This window comes from Mauremys mutica, chromosome 19 (assembly GCF_020497125.1).
Source record: "Mauremys mutica isolate MM-2020 ecotype Southern chromosome 19, ASM2049712v1, whole genome shotgun sequence".
NCBI lineage: Eukaryota > Metazoa > Chordata > Testudines > Geoemydidae > Mauremys > Mauremys mutica.
The window spans coordinates 7,145,198-7,162,588 of NC_059090.1; the positions used below are offsets into that span (position 1 = coordinate 7,145,198).

Below are 17,391 nucleotides of genomic sequence, written 5' to 3' on the forward strand. Positions count from 1 at the left end.
CATAAACAGATTTCACTTTAAGAGATTCCAGCCAGAGGTACTGAATGAAATGCTTATCGGCTTTCCTACCGCTTAGCATTATCACAGGGTGAGCCAGTACCCCCTTCTAGCTCTTGCGTGTGAGGGGCTCTTGTCCATTCAGCTAGGGCATAATGCATCAGTATCTTTCAGCTGAGTCTCCAGGATCAGTTGGTACTAATGATTAACCTCCTCAGGTTTCTATGCCAGGTCCAGTTGTCAGTGCCAGGGTAGATGCCCTCCGCGCCATCAGGATGATCAGCAGAGTGTGGGAAAGCACTTACAGGATACTAAACCTAGGATCACATGCCAATGGCCATGCCCCAGCTAACCCATTAGGGGCTGGGGGTGCATCATACACAGATGAGAATTTCCAGCCAGGAAGAGCTGCCAGTGAAAATGCAGGATCTGATACAGACTCAAGGGAAGTGATTCAGCTTCCCTTGAATCAAAGATCCCTTTTTTTAAGAGCGAAATGAAGGCAACTCTGTGCCTGGAGTTTCTCTCTTGCACAGTTTGGCTACAAAGAGGGAAAAAAATTACAAAGATCTTGAGGAGCCCTTGAAATCTCTCTCCTTTGACACACTCTCTGATAGGGGAGTGTGTAGGAATACTCTCTGGAGGTAATTCATCTCCTTGTTATGCATCTCTTGTGGATCATAAAAATGTAAGTCATTTTGGCTTGGGTCAGGGTGCTTTGCCGTTAATAGCTCGATGTGAGTTGGATACAGTTACACAATGCTTTGATTTGACCTTGATAATGACTGTGCTCTGGTAAATCAGGTATGAGAGCATCATTGCCACATTATGCGAGAACCTCGACTCCCTGGATGAGCCAGATGCCAGAGCCGCCATGATCTGGATAGTGGGTGAATACGCAGAGAGAATTGACAATGCGGATGAGCTGCTGGAGAGCTTTTTGGAGGGCTTCCATGATGAAAGCACCCAGGTAAAACTATGCTCACCGCCCCATCTCTCAGGTTCTCATGCAGTGTATGCAAGTGGCAGACCGTTGGGTTGGTGGAGCTGGTTGGAAAATGTTTCCCCCCGCACAGAAAACTGATATTTTTGGCTAAAATTCAAAAACCAAAACACTTTGATTTGGGAATGCTGATGCTGTGCCTCATGGGAAGTGTAGTTTGGGTGTCCCATGCTCCCATTCTCATCTCTTGTCTGATTGCATCTACCATCATGTACCCATGTCCCCTCCTCTTTAGGAGGGGGGTGTCTGATGCACAATGGGAGATATAGTCTGGCCACTGAGTGCAGCCCATAGAGGAGAATGGGGACATTAGGCAACCAAACTACAACGCCCATGAGGCACTACAGCAGCATCTCCAAATCAGCCTATTTCACTTTTTTAAAGTTGGTTTTGTGACAAAAATCAAACCTTTCTGTGGAAAGCAGACACTTTTTGAAGGGACACTTTGTCAGCCAAAAACCCAATTTTCCATCATACAATTTTGGTGGAAAATTTTCAACCAGTCCTATATGTTATGTTTAAACAGCCTGGGATACCCTAAGTCTGAGGCTTCTTGGCTTTCTGGAGGATGATTTAAAAGGTTTGTTTTGCTTCTTCCTAGAATATTGATCAGTGCATCAGATAGGTGGATTTTGCTCTGGGCAGAGGAGAAACCTGATGCCCGATAGGTCTTAAAATAACTGCCCCATTTACCATGTGTGACAAAGTTCCTCCTCTGCCTTGGTGGGTCCTGCGCTTATTGGCGGATTTGCTCACCTCAGAGATTCATGGCAGCCCTCAGTTTGGCCACTTTTGCCAGTGGCTCAAACCTGCCATTCACTCAGCAAACCTCATCGCTGGCCAGCATGGGGAAAGGGAGGAGAACAATCCCCGCAGTCTCTGCTGATCCACCTAGTGGGTTGGGGGACAGGCCAGGGACCTTCCCCTCTGGTGGGACCCACAGTCCAGGTCAACGCCTCTTGTATCCAATAGGGAGTTGGGGGGATGGGGGGAACCCGGGCCTGCCCTCTACTCCGGGTTCCAGCCCAGGGCCCTGTGGATTGCAGCTGTCTATAGTGCCTCCTGTAACAGCTGCACGACAGCTACAACTCCCTGGGCTGCTTCCCCATGGCCTCCTCCCAACATCTCCTTTATGCTCACTGCAGGACCCTCCTCCTGATGCCAGATAGCATCTGTACTCCTCAGTCCTCCAGCAGTAGCCTACTCGCTCCCAGCTCCTCGCATGCACCTCACTAACTGAAGTGAGGCCCTTTTTAAACCAGGTGCCCTGATTAGCCTGCCCGTCCTAATTGGTTCTAGCAACTTCCTGATTGTTCTGGAACAGCCCATTATCTTACTGCTTAATCTGGGGCTAATATAGCTACCTTCTATCACTCTCCTGTTGCCCTCTGGCCTGACCCTGTCACACATGGTACTAAGAGATTGTGCTGGTGTAAACTATAGGGTAGTCTGCACTGGGATCACTGCTGCCCTGACAGCATGTTTCACGTGGCTGGTGAAATGAATACATGGTTTGTGACATGGGCTTACAAAGGACAAGCTGCTAACCCACTAGTAAGACCCTAACATGCTTCATGGGAAGGCAACACCCACATTTGCATGTTATTTGTTTTATTATTAGCAGTTGCTTGTTGCTGGCCATGGCATTAAAACACTATAACGAGCATCCACAATCTTGGTATGCAACAAGGGACTCCAGTAGCTATGCACTAACCCCCATGCTGCAGCTGACGTTGGGTACCCGAGGCAGCACTGATGCCAGCGTAGCTCATTTAATCTCTTTGCTGTGTCCCTGCTTTCTCTTAGGTGCAGCTCACCCTGCTGACTGCTATAGTGAAGTTGTTCTTAAAGAAGCCCTCAGAAACGCAGGAGCTGGTTCAGCAGGTCCTGAGCCTGGCCACGCAGGTAAGCCAAGCTATTCAGTGAGATGAGGTGCTGGTGAGCCATGCTGTGTGTGCACCGTGGTTGCAGGCAGTTTGGTGCTGTGCCAGTTTGGCAATGCCAGGGCAGTCTTATGCACCAAGAGACAAGACTCAAGGATGTCATCGTGCACACCTGATTTCTCCCTGTTCAGGGAAGAGGGCTTTGATCTACGTAACCCAGTTTGCAGAGCACTCTGCATCAGTTCTCTTACGCTTATTCAGCTGCTACCTAATTCTTCCTCAGCCCTCACTTCTGCCTTGATGTTTTCTCTTCACTAGCAAGTAAGGCACAGGATGGGAGAGTTCTGTAAGAATCCAAAGAATTTCCTCCTCCAGGAAAATGGTTTGTGGCTAAAATCATGCACTGGGTGGAAGAGCAGGGAGAGATGGGACAGGTGCAAATCCTTCCTCGCTAATGGATGCTACAGCAGAAACTAAGCCAAGTTCTGAACCCACAAGAATGAGGATTTCTTTTTGTCCCAGGCTGTTCACAAATGTGCTAATTGCGGTGGCGGTTTGAATGATGGGCTAATATCCCAGATCCCAAAACCTACTCTGCTGAGTCACAAAACACGTAAAAGGCACCCTAGGGTCATAATAGGCTACACAAACCTGGAATCAGTCTGGTTTTATTGTATTTTCATATGAATAACAAGGCATTGCTAGGTGTGGTGGTGGTCTAAGCTCTGATTCCTAGGTAGAGATCCCTGGTTTTCACTTTAGCGTGAAAGAATGGGCACATTTCTCTTCTCAGGTTAGAAGATATCGTTGGTCTTTGCATGTCTCTCACGGGCAGGGTAGGAAAGGAAAGTGGAGAGGAAAATCTGAGTCTCCCCCCATTCCGGTTCAAATACCATGGTTCTGTTTGCAGTGCGAAAGCTGCTTTGGAAGAAGCATTCTGACTTGAGTCTGAATGTATTTAAAGGGCGTCTGGAGCAAGTGATCTTCCCCTCAAACTCCCTCCTTCATCTACCCTCATAAAGGCCCTGTTTGACCTTAAGCAGGTGACTACATATATAGGATAAATCAACATCTCTTGTTGAGATCAGGAGGGTTTAAAAAAAAAAAAAGTCCACCATCAAGCTGAGCAGCTCACCAGGCGAGGTGCCAAAGTTAGAGAGGCATTAGCAATTGACCTCTGAAGACCTGAGATTACTTCTAGATCATCGCAAGTGAAATGAGTTTAGCCAGCTCAGTCTCATTACAAATGGACACTTGTCCACTGCATGCTGGAGAAAGTTCTGAGTCGGCGGGGGGAGGGGGATTATTGCAAGTCAGAGGTCTGGGATCACAGAGCTGGAAAAGGGGGAGGCTGATTGCGTGGGTGAATAAGGACACGTAGAGAGTTAGACATATTGCCAAAGCTCTATGGGGAAAACTCACAGGCGCTTATCGACGTTGTGCTGCTAAACTCCAGCCAGGGTGATCAGTGGACACCATTTGTTTGCTTTCTTTTTTTAAGCAGCGCTTTTATTTAAAGAAAAGAAAAAGGAATGTCGATTTCATGCTAGGAAAGAATTATCTCCAATAAAACAAAGACGTTGACAGCTGAAGGCCTGGAAAATGGAAGAAAGCCCTAACAATCAGTTCAGTTTGTGTCTTCTCATATATATTTTATTAACTAAATGGAGGAATAAATGAGACCTTTCTGGCATAAAAACACTCTAGATATAAAGGTAGATGATTAAAGGCGAATCAGCCCCATCCTGCAGCGTTGTGTGTCTTGTTCCACCAGTGTCCTTGGGTAAGACACATTTCCAGGAATCCTTGATCATTGTCTTTCATAATACACAGCATCATGCATATTCTATTAGTATGTGGCTGAAGGAGTCAATTTGATCCCCTTCCCCGTCCTTCTGTCTTGACTGTGTGTCCTTCAGGACGTTCTGAAGATCACATTTGAAATGAAATTGTGATACTTTACAGGAGGTCAGTTCTAAAGCATGACCTCAACTTCTGTGCTTAGTAACCTTGAGGACTTGATCCCTTTTAAATTCCATTAGATGTAAGTTCTGAGGTTTTTCTCTCTGACCACATAGGTTAGCTGTGTTTGGGAATGAGCGCAAGGGGTCAGACCCTGCAATTTTTACTACTAAGGATGATGGGATTGCCACAGAATAGCAGTCTATCGATAGCATCTATAGCCCGGTCATGGCTGCTTTTCCAGTGGGTAGTTTCAGTGAAAGAAAGCAGGGTCACTGCAGAAGCAGGATATAGTTGCAGTGGTCAGGCCTGTTCAGTCCCTTGAGTAACGCAGTGCTTTGTCTCAGGATTCGGACAACCCAGACCTGCGGGATCGTGGCTATATCTACTGGCGCCTTCTCTCCACGGATCCCGTGACTGCCAAAGAAGTGGTCTTATCGGAAAAACCTCTGATTTCTGAGGAAACTGACCTGATCGAGCCAACTCTGCTGGATGAGCTGATCTGCCACATCGGGTCACTGGCTTCCGTGTACCACAAACCCCCCAACGCGTTTGTCGAGGGCAGCCATGGGATCCACCGCAAGCACTTGCCAATTCACCATGGAAGGTAAGCCGGGAGCAACCACGGAGGGTGTCAGAGGGCTGCTGTTTTCTTTCCTCCTAACAAGCCCACTTAAAAGATGCGAGGGCCTGCTACAAAAGCCAGATTTTTTTTCCAGTTGCAGAGTTGTCCGCAAAGCATTCATCGAGCCATCTCAGCGCCTGTCCCATGAGAGGATCTCACCCTGGTTGTAGCCTCTGAGCTTCTAGACCAAAGGAGATGGGAAGCATCCTAGAGATGAATCTGTTAGGTATTGGGCAGGGGGAAAGAAGTTGACACAGTTCTTTGAGAACACATGGGGAGGAGGGTCTGATATGGGAGCTGGACAAATAGCTGCTTTCAACAAGTAGTGCAGGTCTGGCAGAAGGAGAAACGCACCAGCCAAACCCAGTAGTTGTGCACACAGCCAGTGGAAGGGGTACATTTCTGTGATGGTACGAAAGGTTTGGGGGGAAAAGCAGGACTTAGAGGCCTTTGTTATGTGGAAAGTGTCTCCCTTCTTGCACTGCCAATTATGCAATTGGCCTCTCCTGCTGTGGGGAATGCAAAGTGGGGAAGAAAAAGCCAAGATCTCTCTCTGAATCTTGGAAAGCACAGAGCATGGAGAAAACCATTGGTCACAATCACTGAAGTTTGGCCTAGGCTAAAATGAGGTCAGATTGATGTCTGAACTATGGTGGAAAGCCCGAAATACCCTGTGACAATCAAAATGGTTTGGGTTGTTCCCTGGATATCACACCGTTTCTCTACAGTTAAAGAACAAACCAAAAAAAGCCCACCCTGGGATCGCAGCCTGAGAAATTGTCTGGTGCTTTGGAATCCAGCAGTGAGTGTTACCAATCCGCAGGGATTCTTGCTGTATTGCTGCTCACTTTGTTACCATGGCTGCCTTCTCACTGGCTTGCGAACTGTATTAATTACAATTGCAGATCTGCTTGCAACAGGCGGTACGGGATCTAAGCTCACCTTTCGAGGCAGTGTGTACCAGAAAACCTGGGAAGTGACTTCTGGAGCGCTGTACTTTTTTGCCATCTTACTGATAAGTCCATTTAGGCAATTGTTTCTTTGCTGTTTTCTAACACCATCCTTCCATACATACCGCTACTCTTAACAGCTAAAAGAGTTTCTGTAACTTGACTGACTTGGGGATGTTGAATTGCCTTTTTCCTGGTTATGAAACATCGCCTGGCAGGACTGCCCCAGGGCTTGCGGTAACAAGCCATTTAGGAGACCTGTGTTTTGATGTATAGTACAGTCCTAGTGTGCAAGGAGGCAGGGGAAGTTATGGCTGCACTGCTCAGGTACTATTCCCACCCACCGGCTCTCCAGAATCGTAGAGGTGTTGGTCCTATAAGCAGCTCAGATCCACAGTGTGACCAGCTCTCTTGTGCAGTGCTCTTCACATCATTGCAGAAGCTGCATCTCTTACTTGTCTAACCAATTCAGCTTGTCACCGGGAGTGCTATCATTATCAGCACCCAGTGCACACTGCTTATCTGACCTGACACTGACAGCTGCTACTCAGCCAGCCCACCCACTCTGCTCTTTCAAGGTTGCTATGTTTTATATCTCTGCATTGCCCTGGTATTGTTTGCTACTTAATTACCTGTCTGGGCCGAAAACAGCTCTGGCTTCAGCAGCAGCAGTAGGACAAAAGAGGGGGAAATGGACATTTTAAGAAGTCCCTTAAATGCTGATGCCAGACTCCGGCATCCTTCATAAATTAAAAGTGAGTGCTGGCGTTCCGTGGCAAACCATGTTTCCTCTGCTTGAGGTCAGCCTAACAGAGTCCATTACTCTAACGATCTTCCTTACTCCCAGACGAAGGACAGATTGATCAAACTCATGCAAAGGCCTCCTGTGCAGCATTGCTGCTGTGAGCCAAATTACCGCCTTCAATCATGTCTTCATAATAAGCAGCCTGTCGGGGGCACTGCTGTGGGGAGAGTGAATTCATGCGCACAGGGTGTCCTCTGACTGAATGCTAGAAAACTGACTCGCGTTTTCCTAATGCTGAAAACACTGGAAAGTCTGTTCATTTGCATACGGCAAGCTAAGGTTGCCTAGTGGAAGATAGTGGCTTAGCTTTTCACCCAGTAGCTTGGGTAGGATCTTGGTTTCTTCTATGCTATGAATAAGGCCTTTTGGAAGCAGAACCCCTTAGCAATGCTGTTTGCCACCAGCTTAAGTTCATGAGGTGTTTGAGAGGAAAAAACAGCATAGTGAAATTGAGGAGGAATGGAATGAGCGGTGCAGAGATCTGTGTTGAGTGTCATGTTATGAGGGTAACCGTGCCCTGATTGTCTTGATTGGTGGGCAGAAATAGCTGGTTAAGTCCTATGAGACCCGTGGGCATAGTCCTATGAGACATTAGTAATAGTTGGTGTCAGCAGGGTGAAAGGTATTGCATGTATGAGGGAGTATTTTGTCACTTAAATGCCAGCACAGTGCTTTGTTTATCTGTCTCTCAGCTGATGGGCAGCACCCAGCTGTGTTACGAGCAGCTCACAGCTGGTCAGCTGTTTCTGGGCATGCGCCACCAACTCGCATGTGTATCAAAGGGGTTACCTGTAGGGCCTCGTGGAGGAAATACTGAGGACCAGAGGAGCAACTCAGAAGAGGGAGTTGTGCACAACTCAGGTGGAGCATCACGCGCTCTCTAGCTTCCAGGGATTTGTCCACACTGTTGCTCCCACCTCCCCTCTACGCCACTGCAGGTGGGAGACTTGGATGGGAGGTTCCTGTCTGCAAAGGTAGACAGTCACCTGTGCTCCAACAAGCGCTTGCTGCTGTTCTGCTCTGGGAGTGGCAAAAGCAGAGGAGGCTAGAGAAGGGACTGGTCAGACTAGGACACTGGACCCTGGAGCTATGCTGGTGTCCTGGGAAAGCCCAAATACATGAATTCAGGTGGCAGTTTTGGAAAATGTAACTCTCTTGCTGTAGTCCCAGGGCAATACAAGAACAGCATTGTAGCATACTCCCATGTCTTTAATAAACATCTCATGCCGTACTCCTTTGAGTCTTGTCGGAAAATCCCACGTTATGGACAAAAAGCTTTGAAGGAGAAAGTCCAGTGTGGGGAGATGCTCTGAGAATGATATTTTATTTTGTTTTAACATCACTGCATTATCTTTCTTGTAAATTTCTCATTGGGTCCTGGGGCAGCTAGAGGGAAAGACCTTTAAGGAAACTTACTTGGTAGTCTCCACTGGAATAAGCAGCTTCCTCCTTAGTAAAACCTGTGCATTTTTTCCCAAGGTTGTACGTTCCTTCATAGGCCCAGTAGACAGGATCATGTTCATCTCCCATAGAATCTCTCTCAGTAGGAAAAAACTTTATTATGTTTTAGTTTGTGTTTTATTCATGGCTCCTGTTTTGGAGGAGTTTGTGGCCGCTTCTCCTAATAACCGCTGTGCTGAAGCTGAGGTTCCTGTCTGATTTTACCTCTGCAATTTCCCTCTTCTTGAGTTGTGGGACTTGTCTGACCAGTGGAAGGTCCTCAGATCTCAGAGCATGTACCGAAGCTCCAGTGTTGTCACCTCCGATGGGGGTTGTAACAGAATTGGTATGTCAGTTGTCCATATGGAACACTATTACTCTGAACTGTTCCTGGGTCACCTGTTTCTGCCTTGTTTTCTCCCTGGTGCTCCAAAGCCAGTAACAAAGGTGACTAATCATTCACGTTTATTCATTTTTCTTGTCTCTCCCCCTGCAGCACTGATGCAGGAGACAGCCCAGTGGGAACCACTACCACTACAAACTTGGAGCAGCCTCAGGTTATTCCATCGCAGGGTGACCTTCTGGGTGACCTTCTGAACCTTGACCTGGGCCCCCCAGTGAATGTACCCCAAGTATCTTCCATGCAGATGGGTGCTGTGGATCTCCTGGGAGGCGGGCTGGACAGCTTGGTAAGCACTGTCTCTACTCACTTTCAGCTGGTAGGAAATAACGAACCATTGGAGGAACCATTCATGGTCTGTGCTGTTGGCAAGACCTTGGTTAGTCACTCTCCTTGGTGCTTGCAGCCCAGAGGCAAATCGGAAAGGCCCAGAACGCTTGGCCATTTTTACTTCCAGGCTGGTTTTCTGCCAGATTCTTCCCTTAGTAAAAGGGATGTTGTCTCCTGCTGTGGAATCCCGCTGCACGTTGGTAGGTGTGTTTCATGCGCTGTCTGACTGGGAAGGGGGACTAAGGAGTTGCTTTTATGTTACAAGGACCTTGCTTATGTTACAAGGGCCAGTGCTTTGTAAAACACCCTGGCTCCTCTTCAAAGGGATCTTTGTGTTGCCCTCCAGTTTCAGTGAATCCTGTTAAAAGGTCCCTCTTTATGGCCTGCTGTATGCAGCTATACCAGCCTTACATCATCCTGTGTGTGTATTCTCCAGAGCATGTCTTGGTTTAGTATCGGTGACATGTTAATTGCAGCTAGGCCAGGAGGAGCACTCCACTGCTCTGCCTAGTCCTCCCCTTCGCCGCCGGAGCAGCTCACAAGGTGATTATTCAAATACTAAAAGGGTCACGCTCCAAAGCAAGAATAAATACATGATGCCTCCGCTCCAGGGAGGGAAGCTGGGCAGAAGCTGTAATGAGAATATCATGAAAAGGGGGAGATTGATTATGGAGAGAAGGCTGGATGGGGTGGTCCTCAGCCTGTGCCAGCCATGCAGTAACAGACAGCAACACACTTAGCCTTTAGCACTGTGTAATCAGCCTTCTAACATGAGAAGAGTTAGAAGTGGGAGGCTTGTCATGCACTCGAATGGACCCTGATGCAACAAATCTTTATTTGCCAAATGCTCCATTCGCTCTAGTAATCTTCATAGAATCATAGAATTCAAGATCAGAAGGGACCATTATGATCATCTAGTCTGACCTCCTGCAAGATGCAGGCCACATAAGCTGATCCCCCCACTCCTTTAGCAAGTGACCCCTGCCCCATGCTTCGGAGGAAGGCGAAAAACCTCCAGGGCCACTGCCAATCTACCCTGGAGGAAAATTCCTTCCCGACCCCAAATATGGCGGTCAGCTGAACCCCGAGCATGCGGGCAAGACTCTCCAGCCAGACCCTCTGGAAAAAGGTTAAGAATATCATATCATTGACCCATTGTACTATTTACCAGTGTGGCACTTAATTAACCTATTGACTAAGCCCGGTATCCTATCATACCATCTCCTCCATAAACTTATCTAGCTTAATCTTAAAGTCATGGAGGTCCTTCGCCCCCACTGTTTCCCTCGGTAGGCTGTTCCAGTATTGCACTCCCCTGATCTTAGTAAAACAGTCATTAAACACACACATCCAGTCCTAGCATTTCACTGGCTAATGAACTGGAAACCCGGTGACCTTTAATAGCTGGCAGAGGTCAGATGTGTCAGCCTGAACTCTCTGTCTCCATGCGGGCGGAGCAGAGGTTTGTGTGTCTGCACTTCGCACGCAGGCTGGAATTCTGAGGAACCCACTGCCACGCATTGCAAGAATGACTAGGAACTAAGGATCTCAATTTCTTGAATTGCATCCAAACCTTCCACGAAACAGTGCTATCCATGGCAGCTCCAAAGACCAATATACATCCCTCTGTGGGTACCTCTGTATTGCAGTATGACCTCGTGGGCAGAGCACTGGACTGGGACTCAGGAGACCTGGGTTCTATTCCTGCCACTGGCCTGCTGGGTGACTTTGGGCAAGTCACTTTCCCTCTGTCTCTGCCTTAGTTTCCCTATCTGTAAAATGGGAATAATGATCTACTGATGGAAAGCACTATATCAGAGCTAGAGTTCTGGTATTGTGCGTGTAGTGCACCCAGCTTCTTTGTTATTGTTTTGGCTCAGATACCATAGTGATGGGTGCAGTATAATGACCTAATTAGAATAGATTTTGGGAAAAGATTCCTATAAGTGTTGGTGTTGGAGATGTTAACGTAGGGACCCATTTGCAAATACAAACGTTGGAGCAGGAAGCCTAGCGTCTTGTCACTTGTTTAATGTTCTGCTTCTGCTAAAGTAAATCCATGGGGCTATGCAGTGTCCTCTAACAAAATGCTGCATCTCGGCAAAGTGGTCACCCCTGCTTCAGACATCAAGAGAAATAAAATGGTCGCCTGTGTGAGTTACAGACACGGTGCTAGAGCGACCTTCCGCATGGAGCTTCCCCCAAACACTTACTAGTGATGTGCCGCTGCAGCTAATGTCCCTGTTGTGTTTTCTCCCTGTCTGGGAAATGTACGAGTGACTCTCCTCCTTGTCTATCCCAGGCTTCCCTCTCTGCTCTTCTTTCCCTAAACTAACCTGTTTCTGTCTGTGTGTTGTTTTGGATGTGAGAGACAGAGCACGTTCTGGGTGTGCATAGGTACAGGTACGTGCATTTAACCTCATGTCAGGCCACATGTCTTTAGCAAGGCCCTGCAGCCAGAAGTGCAGAGTGGGTAGATAGTGGCCTGACAGAGGTTAAATGCCCCAAGCAGATCTGTGTCTGTAAGTTAACTGCCCTGTCCATATTACAAACCCCTCTTGATCATTGTGGAGAGAAATGGCCCAGCAAATGTCCAAACTCGTATATGGTGAAACCCATATCCGTGGCTGTGACTAATGAGACTGCACTGGTAAGTGAATGACTAGAATGGGACATTTTTTATTTTAGACTGCTGGCCGAATCCCTCAGCTAAATAAGTCTTTTCTTTAGCTAAGGTGCTGGACATTAATCTGATTAGGTAAAAATGCTGCTCTCAAGCATTGCCCGTTGCAGAAGAGTGCCTTCACCAAATGCAGGCTTTCTACGGCGAGGGTGTTCCACTTCAGAGGGATATGCTCAGTGCGCAGAAAAACAAGCCATGAAAGACCCAGCAAGACTGATACAAAGAAACAACAACCCGATGAACGAGTTTCACTGCAAATTATCATTTATATTTTAATTTTTTTAAACAGATTGATTTCTTTTCCAGGCATTTGAATGGTGACAAGATTATGCAAAACTTGATACACAGCAAATTAATACTGTGCACTTCATTGAATTCCTCCCTCAGCTTTGCTAGGCCTTGTCTCTGATGGCATGTCAGACTTCCAGCCACTTGATAGGTTAATTTCTTTTGAGAGTAACTTGTATTTTATCTAAATAGTGAGTTACAGTGTAACAGATCAATATGTAGGTATAGTGTTGCCCATACGTAGAGGGAGTGTGCTCAGGGCATGTTATAAATGAAAAACATAAATTAAAAAATACCGAGTCTGTAAGAGTTTATCCCATGAACCCGATGTGAGCTATTTAGTGATTAGAGCCAGCGCTGGGAGGCAGGAAACTTAGGTTCTGCTGCCTGCACTCTGTTCAAATCACATGCACTCTTCCAGTTCCTGGCTGTTTGCTAACGAGGCCCTTGGTAAGATGGAGCTTGGATACTGCGGCTGTAATGACAGTCGTTATTCCTTACAAATCGTTCCTGTGGTATGGTTTTGCTTTGAAAAGCTGCCTAATGTCAGATGTTCTTGTTGAACAAACAAGCAACAAGACATGATAGGTAATGTGATCCTCTTCATTGAACAGGAGCTGTTGTATGACAAGTCACTTTTCACCACCAGGGCAGTAAACCTGTCAAAATGGACAGCTTGTCTATTAGGTAAAGAATTTTCTAATCGCCCATCTACCACAAAGTTATTGGCAGAAGCCTGGCAGCCAGTCATACTGATTGATGCCCTGAATTCTGGAGCTGCGTAATAAACACTGAATGTACAGACTTCCTGCAATCCCTTCCTGAAGCGCCATGTCTTGGCAGACTTGGGTGAGAGTCCGTTTCAGGTGCATCTGCTCAGCTTTATGATGTGATTAGACTCAGTGCCACTCAGTCTCACTTGACGGCAGAGGTGATCTCTGAATGAATGAATGACTCAGCCTTCTGGCACCCCATGGTTTTCTGCAAGGTGATGTTAACACCGTTGGGCTTAGTTTTGCGTGACTGTTGCCTGCGGTGCCACCAGTTTGCCTTGGAAGCGGCATAATATTCTGCTGTTCGATTGTTGAGCACGATCCTCTGCACTGGCAGATCACAAATGCTGGTTAGCAGCAGCCACTGAATGGTTCCAGTCCTTCGGCATCAACAGTCATCTGCCCATCCATGTCCCATCTGTGCTTTGCAGCTGGGAAATTCGGGGCGCCTGGCATTATGTGCATACCCGGCTGGCTAGTTTCAGATGACTGTGTTCCTTCAAAAAATAAAAACAAGCCATTCGTCAGTAATTTAGTTTTAAAGAGTTAAACCGTTTTATTATTTTACACGCATCTGCTCTAATTGGTTTAATGCTTCTAGCTTTGTCTGTAGTTTGGCTCTGTTAGAGGAGGCACCTCATCTAACGGTTAAAACCCTGGAATAGGAGTCAGTCCTTGAGTGTTCGGTTCTGTTCCTGGCTCAGCAACTGACTTGAGCAAGTAATTTAAACTTCCCCGTGCCTCAGTTCTATAAAAGGGGGGTGATAATTGCCAATTTCCCAGGGCTCTTGTAAGGCGTAGTTCATAGAATCGTAGGACTGAAAGGGACCTCGAGAGGTCATCTAATCCAGTCCCCTGCACTCATGGCAGGACTAAGTATTATCTACCATCCCTGACAGGTATTTGTCTAACCTGCTCTTAAAAACCTCCAATGATGGAGATTCCACAACCTCCCGTGGCAATTTATTTCAGTGCTTAACCACCCTGACAGGAAGTTTTTCCTAACGTTCAACCTAAACCTCCCATTGCTGCTTGTCCTCTCCTCAGAGGTTAAAAAAATGGCCCAAATTTGGTGATGAACTGGGCACACCACAAAAGGCACATACTTGATGGGGTTTTAGGAGCGTTAAGAGCATGTTCTTGGATCAGTGCTGGGGTGGAAAGGAACTCTGGTGCCTGGCTGAATTCCTATATGATTGTTTAATGCTGCTGGGGTTATGTTAAATTGTGCGTTGTGGTACCTTGAGCTTTTTATGGGCACCTCCTTTTACTATTTAAATCAAAATAAATAGCTAATAAATAGTTTTGAGATCCTCTGATGGAGGCGCTCCTAAAGGACCAAGTAGTATGGCAATAAGTGCTACTGAAATCAATGGTCCTTCCTTTGTGTTGTTCGTGTGCCAGCTCCATTAACAGTGTACTGTCCTGGTTGTGCACTGACATAACTGTTCACACAGGAGGAGAGCTCGGTCTTTCTGCAGGCCCCCAGATCTTGTTGGTCAGAAAAGTGCACACAGAAGAGAGTCCATTAGCTTGCGTCTTGAAAATGCCCACATGTGAACCAAAGAAAAGAGGTTGCAAATTGAAGTGTGTGTCTAACAGCTTCGAGGATGTGGCACACGCACAAATCCCTTTGCAGCTAGGACCATGCCTTAAATAAAATTAGCCCAAATCAATCCTCATACTGGCAACAGTTTGCGTCTCAGCTGTTTAGCCAACCAAATCCAATTGATGCTATTCAGAAAATGCTTTGTTTTCCTTGCTGTTAGGTTGATTCAAATTGTGCAAGTTCTTAGTAACGTAGCATTTTCATCTAACTCCCTGAACCATGACAGCGTAGTTAGATGAATAAAATCACGTGTCTCCTGTTAGCCCGCAAATTAAGTAAGGATCCACGTACTACATAGCTGCATCGACAGATCTAGCAATCCTCTAGCCAAGGATGATTCAGTTGTTGGGCCCCGGTGGTTGCAGCTCCTGACAGTAACTCCATCCCTTCTTACTCTGCACCTGGACTGGATTCTCAGCATACCTCATATCACATTGCAGATGTGACTGTGGAAGCCTGTAATCCACGTATATGGCACAGACATCTTCGCGTTCTGTCCTTACAGAGCACCGTTAACATGCAAATAGGGGCTGGAGTGGCAGTGGCAGCGTTGCCGCGCAAGTCAGTGTAACTGCTTGCAGTGGAATAAAATTGCAGGACCAGTTGCTCTTTAACTGCAGAGCATCTGCAGCGTCATCCGAGCCACTTAACGTAAAGCAGAGACGTTGCAGTTGTTCGAGGTTCAGGGCTATTATTGCTGCTGTCTGGAGGTCTGGCATCTTCCTCTAGTTTGCACTGGCTTCTAGGATATTACAGTGGTGGGACCATCTGTGTGACTAGGCAGATATAATTGAAGGCAGTCCTTGCTATGTCCAGTAACTCTGTGACTTCCTGCTTGCCGCTCTCCTTCTCCGAAATGGCTGCTCTGGGGGAAGTACTTCAGTCATGGAAAAGGAGCTCCTGTTTCTGGCAATGTGACCTTCGGGACAATGCCAGGCTGCCAGTCCTGAAAGTTGTCCAAGCTATTTGCAGTTGCTTGTGATCAAGCCTCAGGTCCCCAGAGATGGTCACCCATGATCCTAAGGGCGGTGGTTGTTTACCGTCCTACCGAAATAGTAAGAATTTGTCAGGCTGGGCTGGGCAGGGTGTACTGTAATCTAGTTCTTTTCTAATCTGAGCATTCTGCTGGCAGATCTGTCTTTAACTGTGTAGCAAGGGGTGCATTGTGATTCCTGCTAAGGATGGCTGGCCAATTAGACACCTGCTCTTAAAATGAATGGAAATGGTTAACAGATGCTGCCAGCTCTCCAGGGAATTTGTTCAGCATTGCTTTACGCTTGACTAATATCTGCTTCTTTCCTTCTGCATTCTGCCTGTCACTGCAGATGGGAGAGGACACTCAATGGGTAATTGGTTCCTGTTCTTGCTGTCTGCCTCCTTTCTCTTCGTTACTCATACACATCACTGTTATCACCATCTCCATCTTTTGAGTTCATATTAAAATACCACACACACCCCCCGCACGGAGGGAGCAGGCAGGCTGGAATGGTGGTCTCTAAACTGGAGACGTTTATAGATACCTTGGAAAGATGGGGGCAGAGGAAGCAGTATCAAGCCAACAGGTGGTCCAGTGGAGACTGATCTTCGTGTGCATAGGGTGTCCTGGGCTCAGTTGGGAACCTGTTGCATTTATGCTGCATCAATCATAATTTAAAGAGGGGTGTCACCGTTTCCCTCTCCAACACACTGTATAGACAGCGGTGCCTCTTCCGAAGAGAACTCCGGCTATGTCTACACAACAAGGTAGGGGGTGTGATCCCTCTGCTTGTGTGCACATCGCAGCGTAACCGCGGTAGCAGCAGCAGAGGCACCTCTTAGGCATGTCGGTGTCAGGCGCAAGTATGTATACGTGAGCCGGGGAATTACAGCTCTGGGTCAGAGTGGGGCATCGCCTTTGTCTGTCCCAGGGCCTCCTGGTCTCTGGGCTGGCACAGCAGTTGGCATATTATGCATCAGCTGAGTTTTGTCCCATGCATATGAACCAATGGAGACGGAGGCCTCTGCATTGCTGTGCAGAGAACCTTTAAGGTGGGTTGAGAGACTCAGAGGCTAGGTCAAAGCTGCTTCTGTTTGGAAGGATGTGGCCAGGAGGCAGCACCTCAAGGGGGATGAAAGCAAATACAATGTTTAAGGAGCGGTAAGGGAAATTCCCTAGGCCAGAAGCCCGGCCTCACATTTCCTTGGCCCTCGGCAATGAGAAATAGGTGTTCCTGCTCCCCGCTGTCAGGCCTCTAGTCCATGCAGGACATATCTCTTCACCCCCCCTGGAAGGAGGACGGTCTTTAATCCAGCTCCTTCCCTTCACCCTGTCTGGCCTGGGTGACCCCTACCCGGAATTGTGTTCCCATGACATAGTCCTCGGGGCCAGGGACTGCACCTGGACGTGTTGGAAAGGCTTCTGTGCCTGCTCCAATTAAAAACTCCTGCAAAGAGGAGACTGCAATTGGGGGCTCCTGATATGTAAGCGCCGTGCTTTGTACGATCTCTCTCTGAGATTGCCCACTGCACTCGCAGACCGGCGGCGCATAGCGCGATTGCCAGCGTTACAAAGAATTGATTGCTGTCTTTCAAGCTTGAATTTTCGAGCCTGTGGCTTTCCAAGATGAGCTGAGTAAGAAACTGATAAAAAGCTGATAAACATCT

The 17,391-nt window shown here is 47.3% G+C and overlaps 1 protein-coding gene across 7 annotated transcripts in view; it reads left to right on the top strand.

Annotated features, from left to right (window-relative positions):
• AP2B1 (adaptor related protein complex 2 subunit beta 1) overlaps positions 1-17,391 on the top strand; it is a 108,115-nt gene that overhangs the window by 47,384 nt on the left and 43,340 nt on the right. For all 7 annotated transcript variants that reach the window (XM_044993264.1, XM_044993267.1, XM_044993263.1 and 4 more), the window contains 4 exons: positions 802-967; positions 2,807-2,905; positions 5,193-5,452; positions 9,162-9,354. In XM_044993264.1, coding sequence (XP_044849199.1) covers positions 802-967; positions 2,807-2,905; positions 5,193-5,452; positions 9,162-9,354 — 718 coding nt within the window. The remainder of the gene's footprint in view (positions 1-801; positions 968-2,806; positions 2,906-5,192; positions 5,453-9,161; positions 9,355-17,391) is intronic.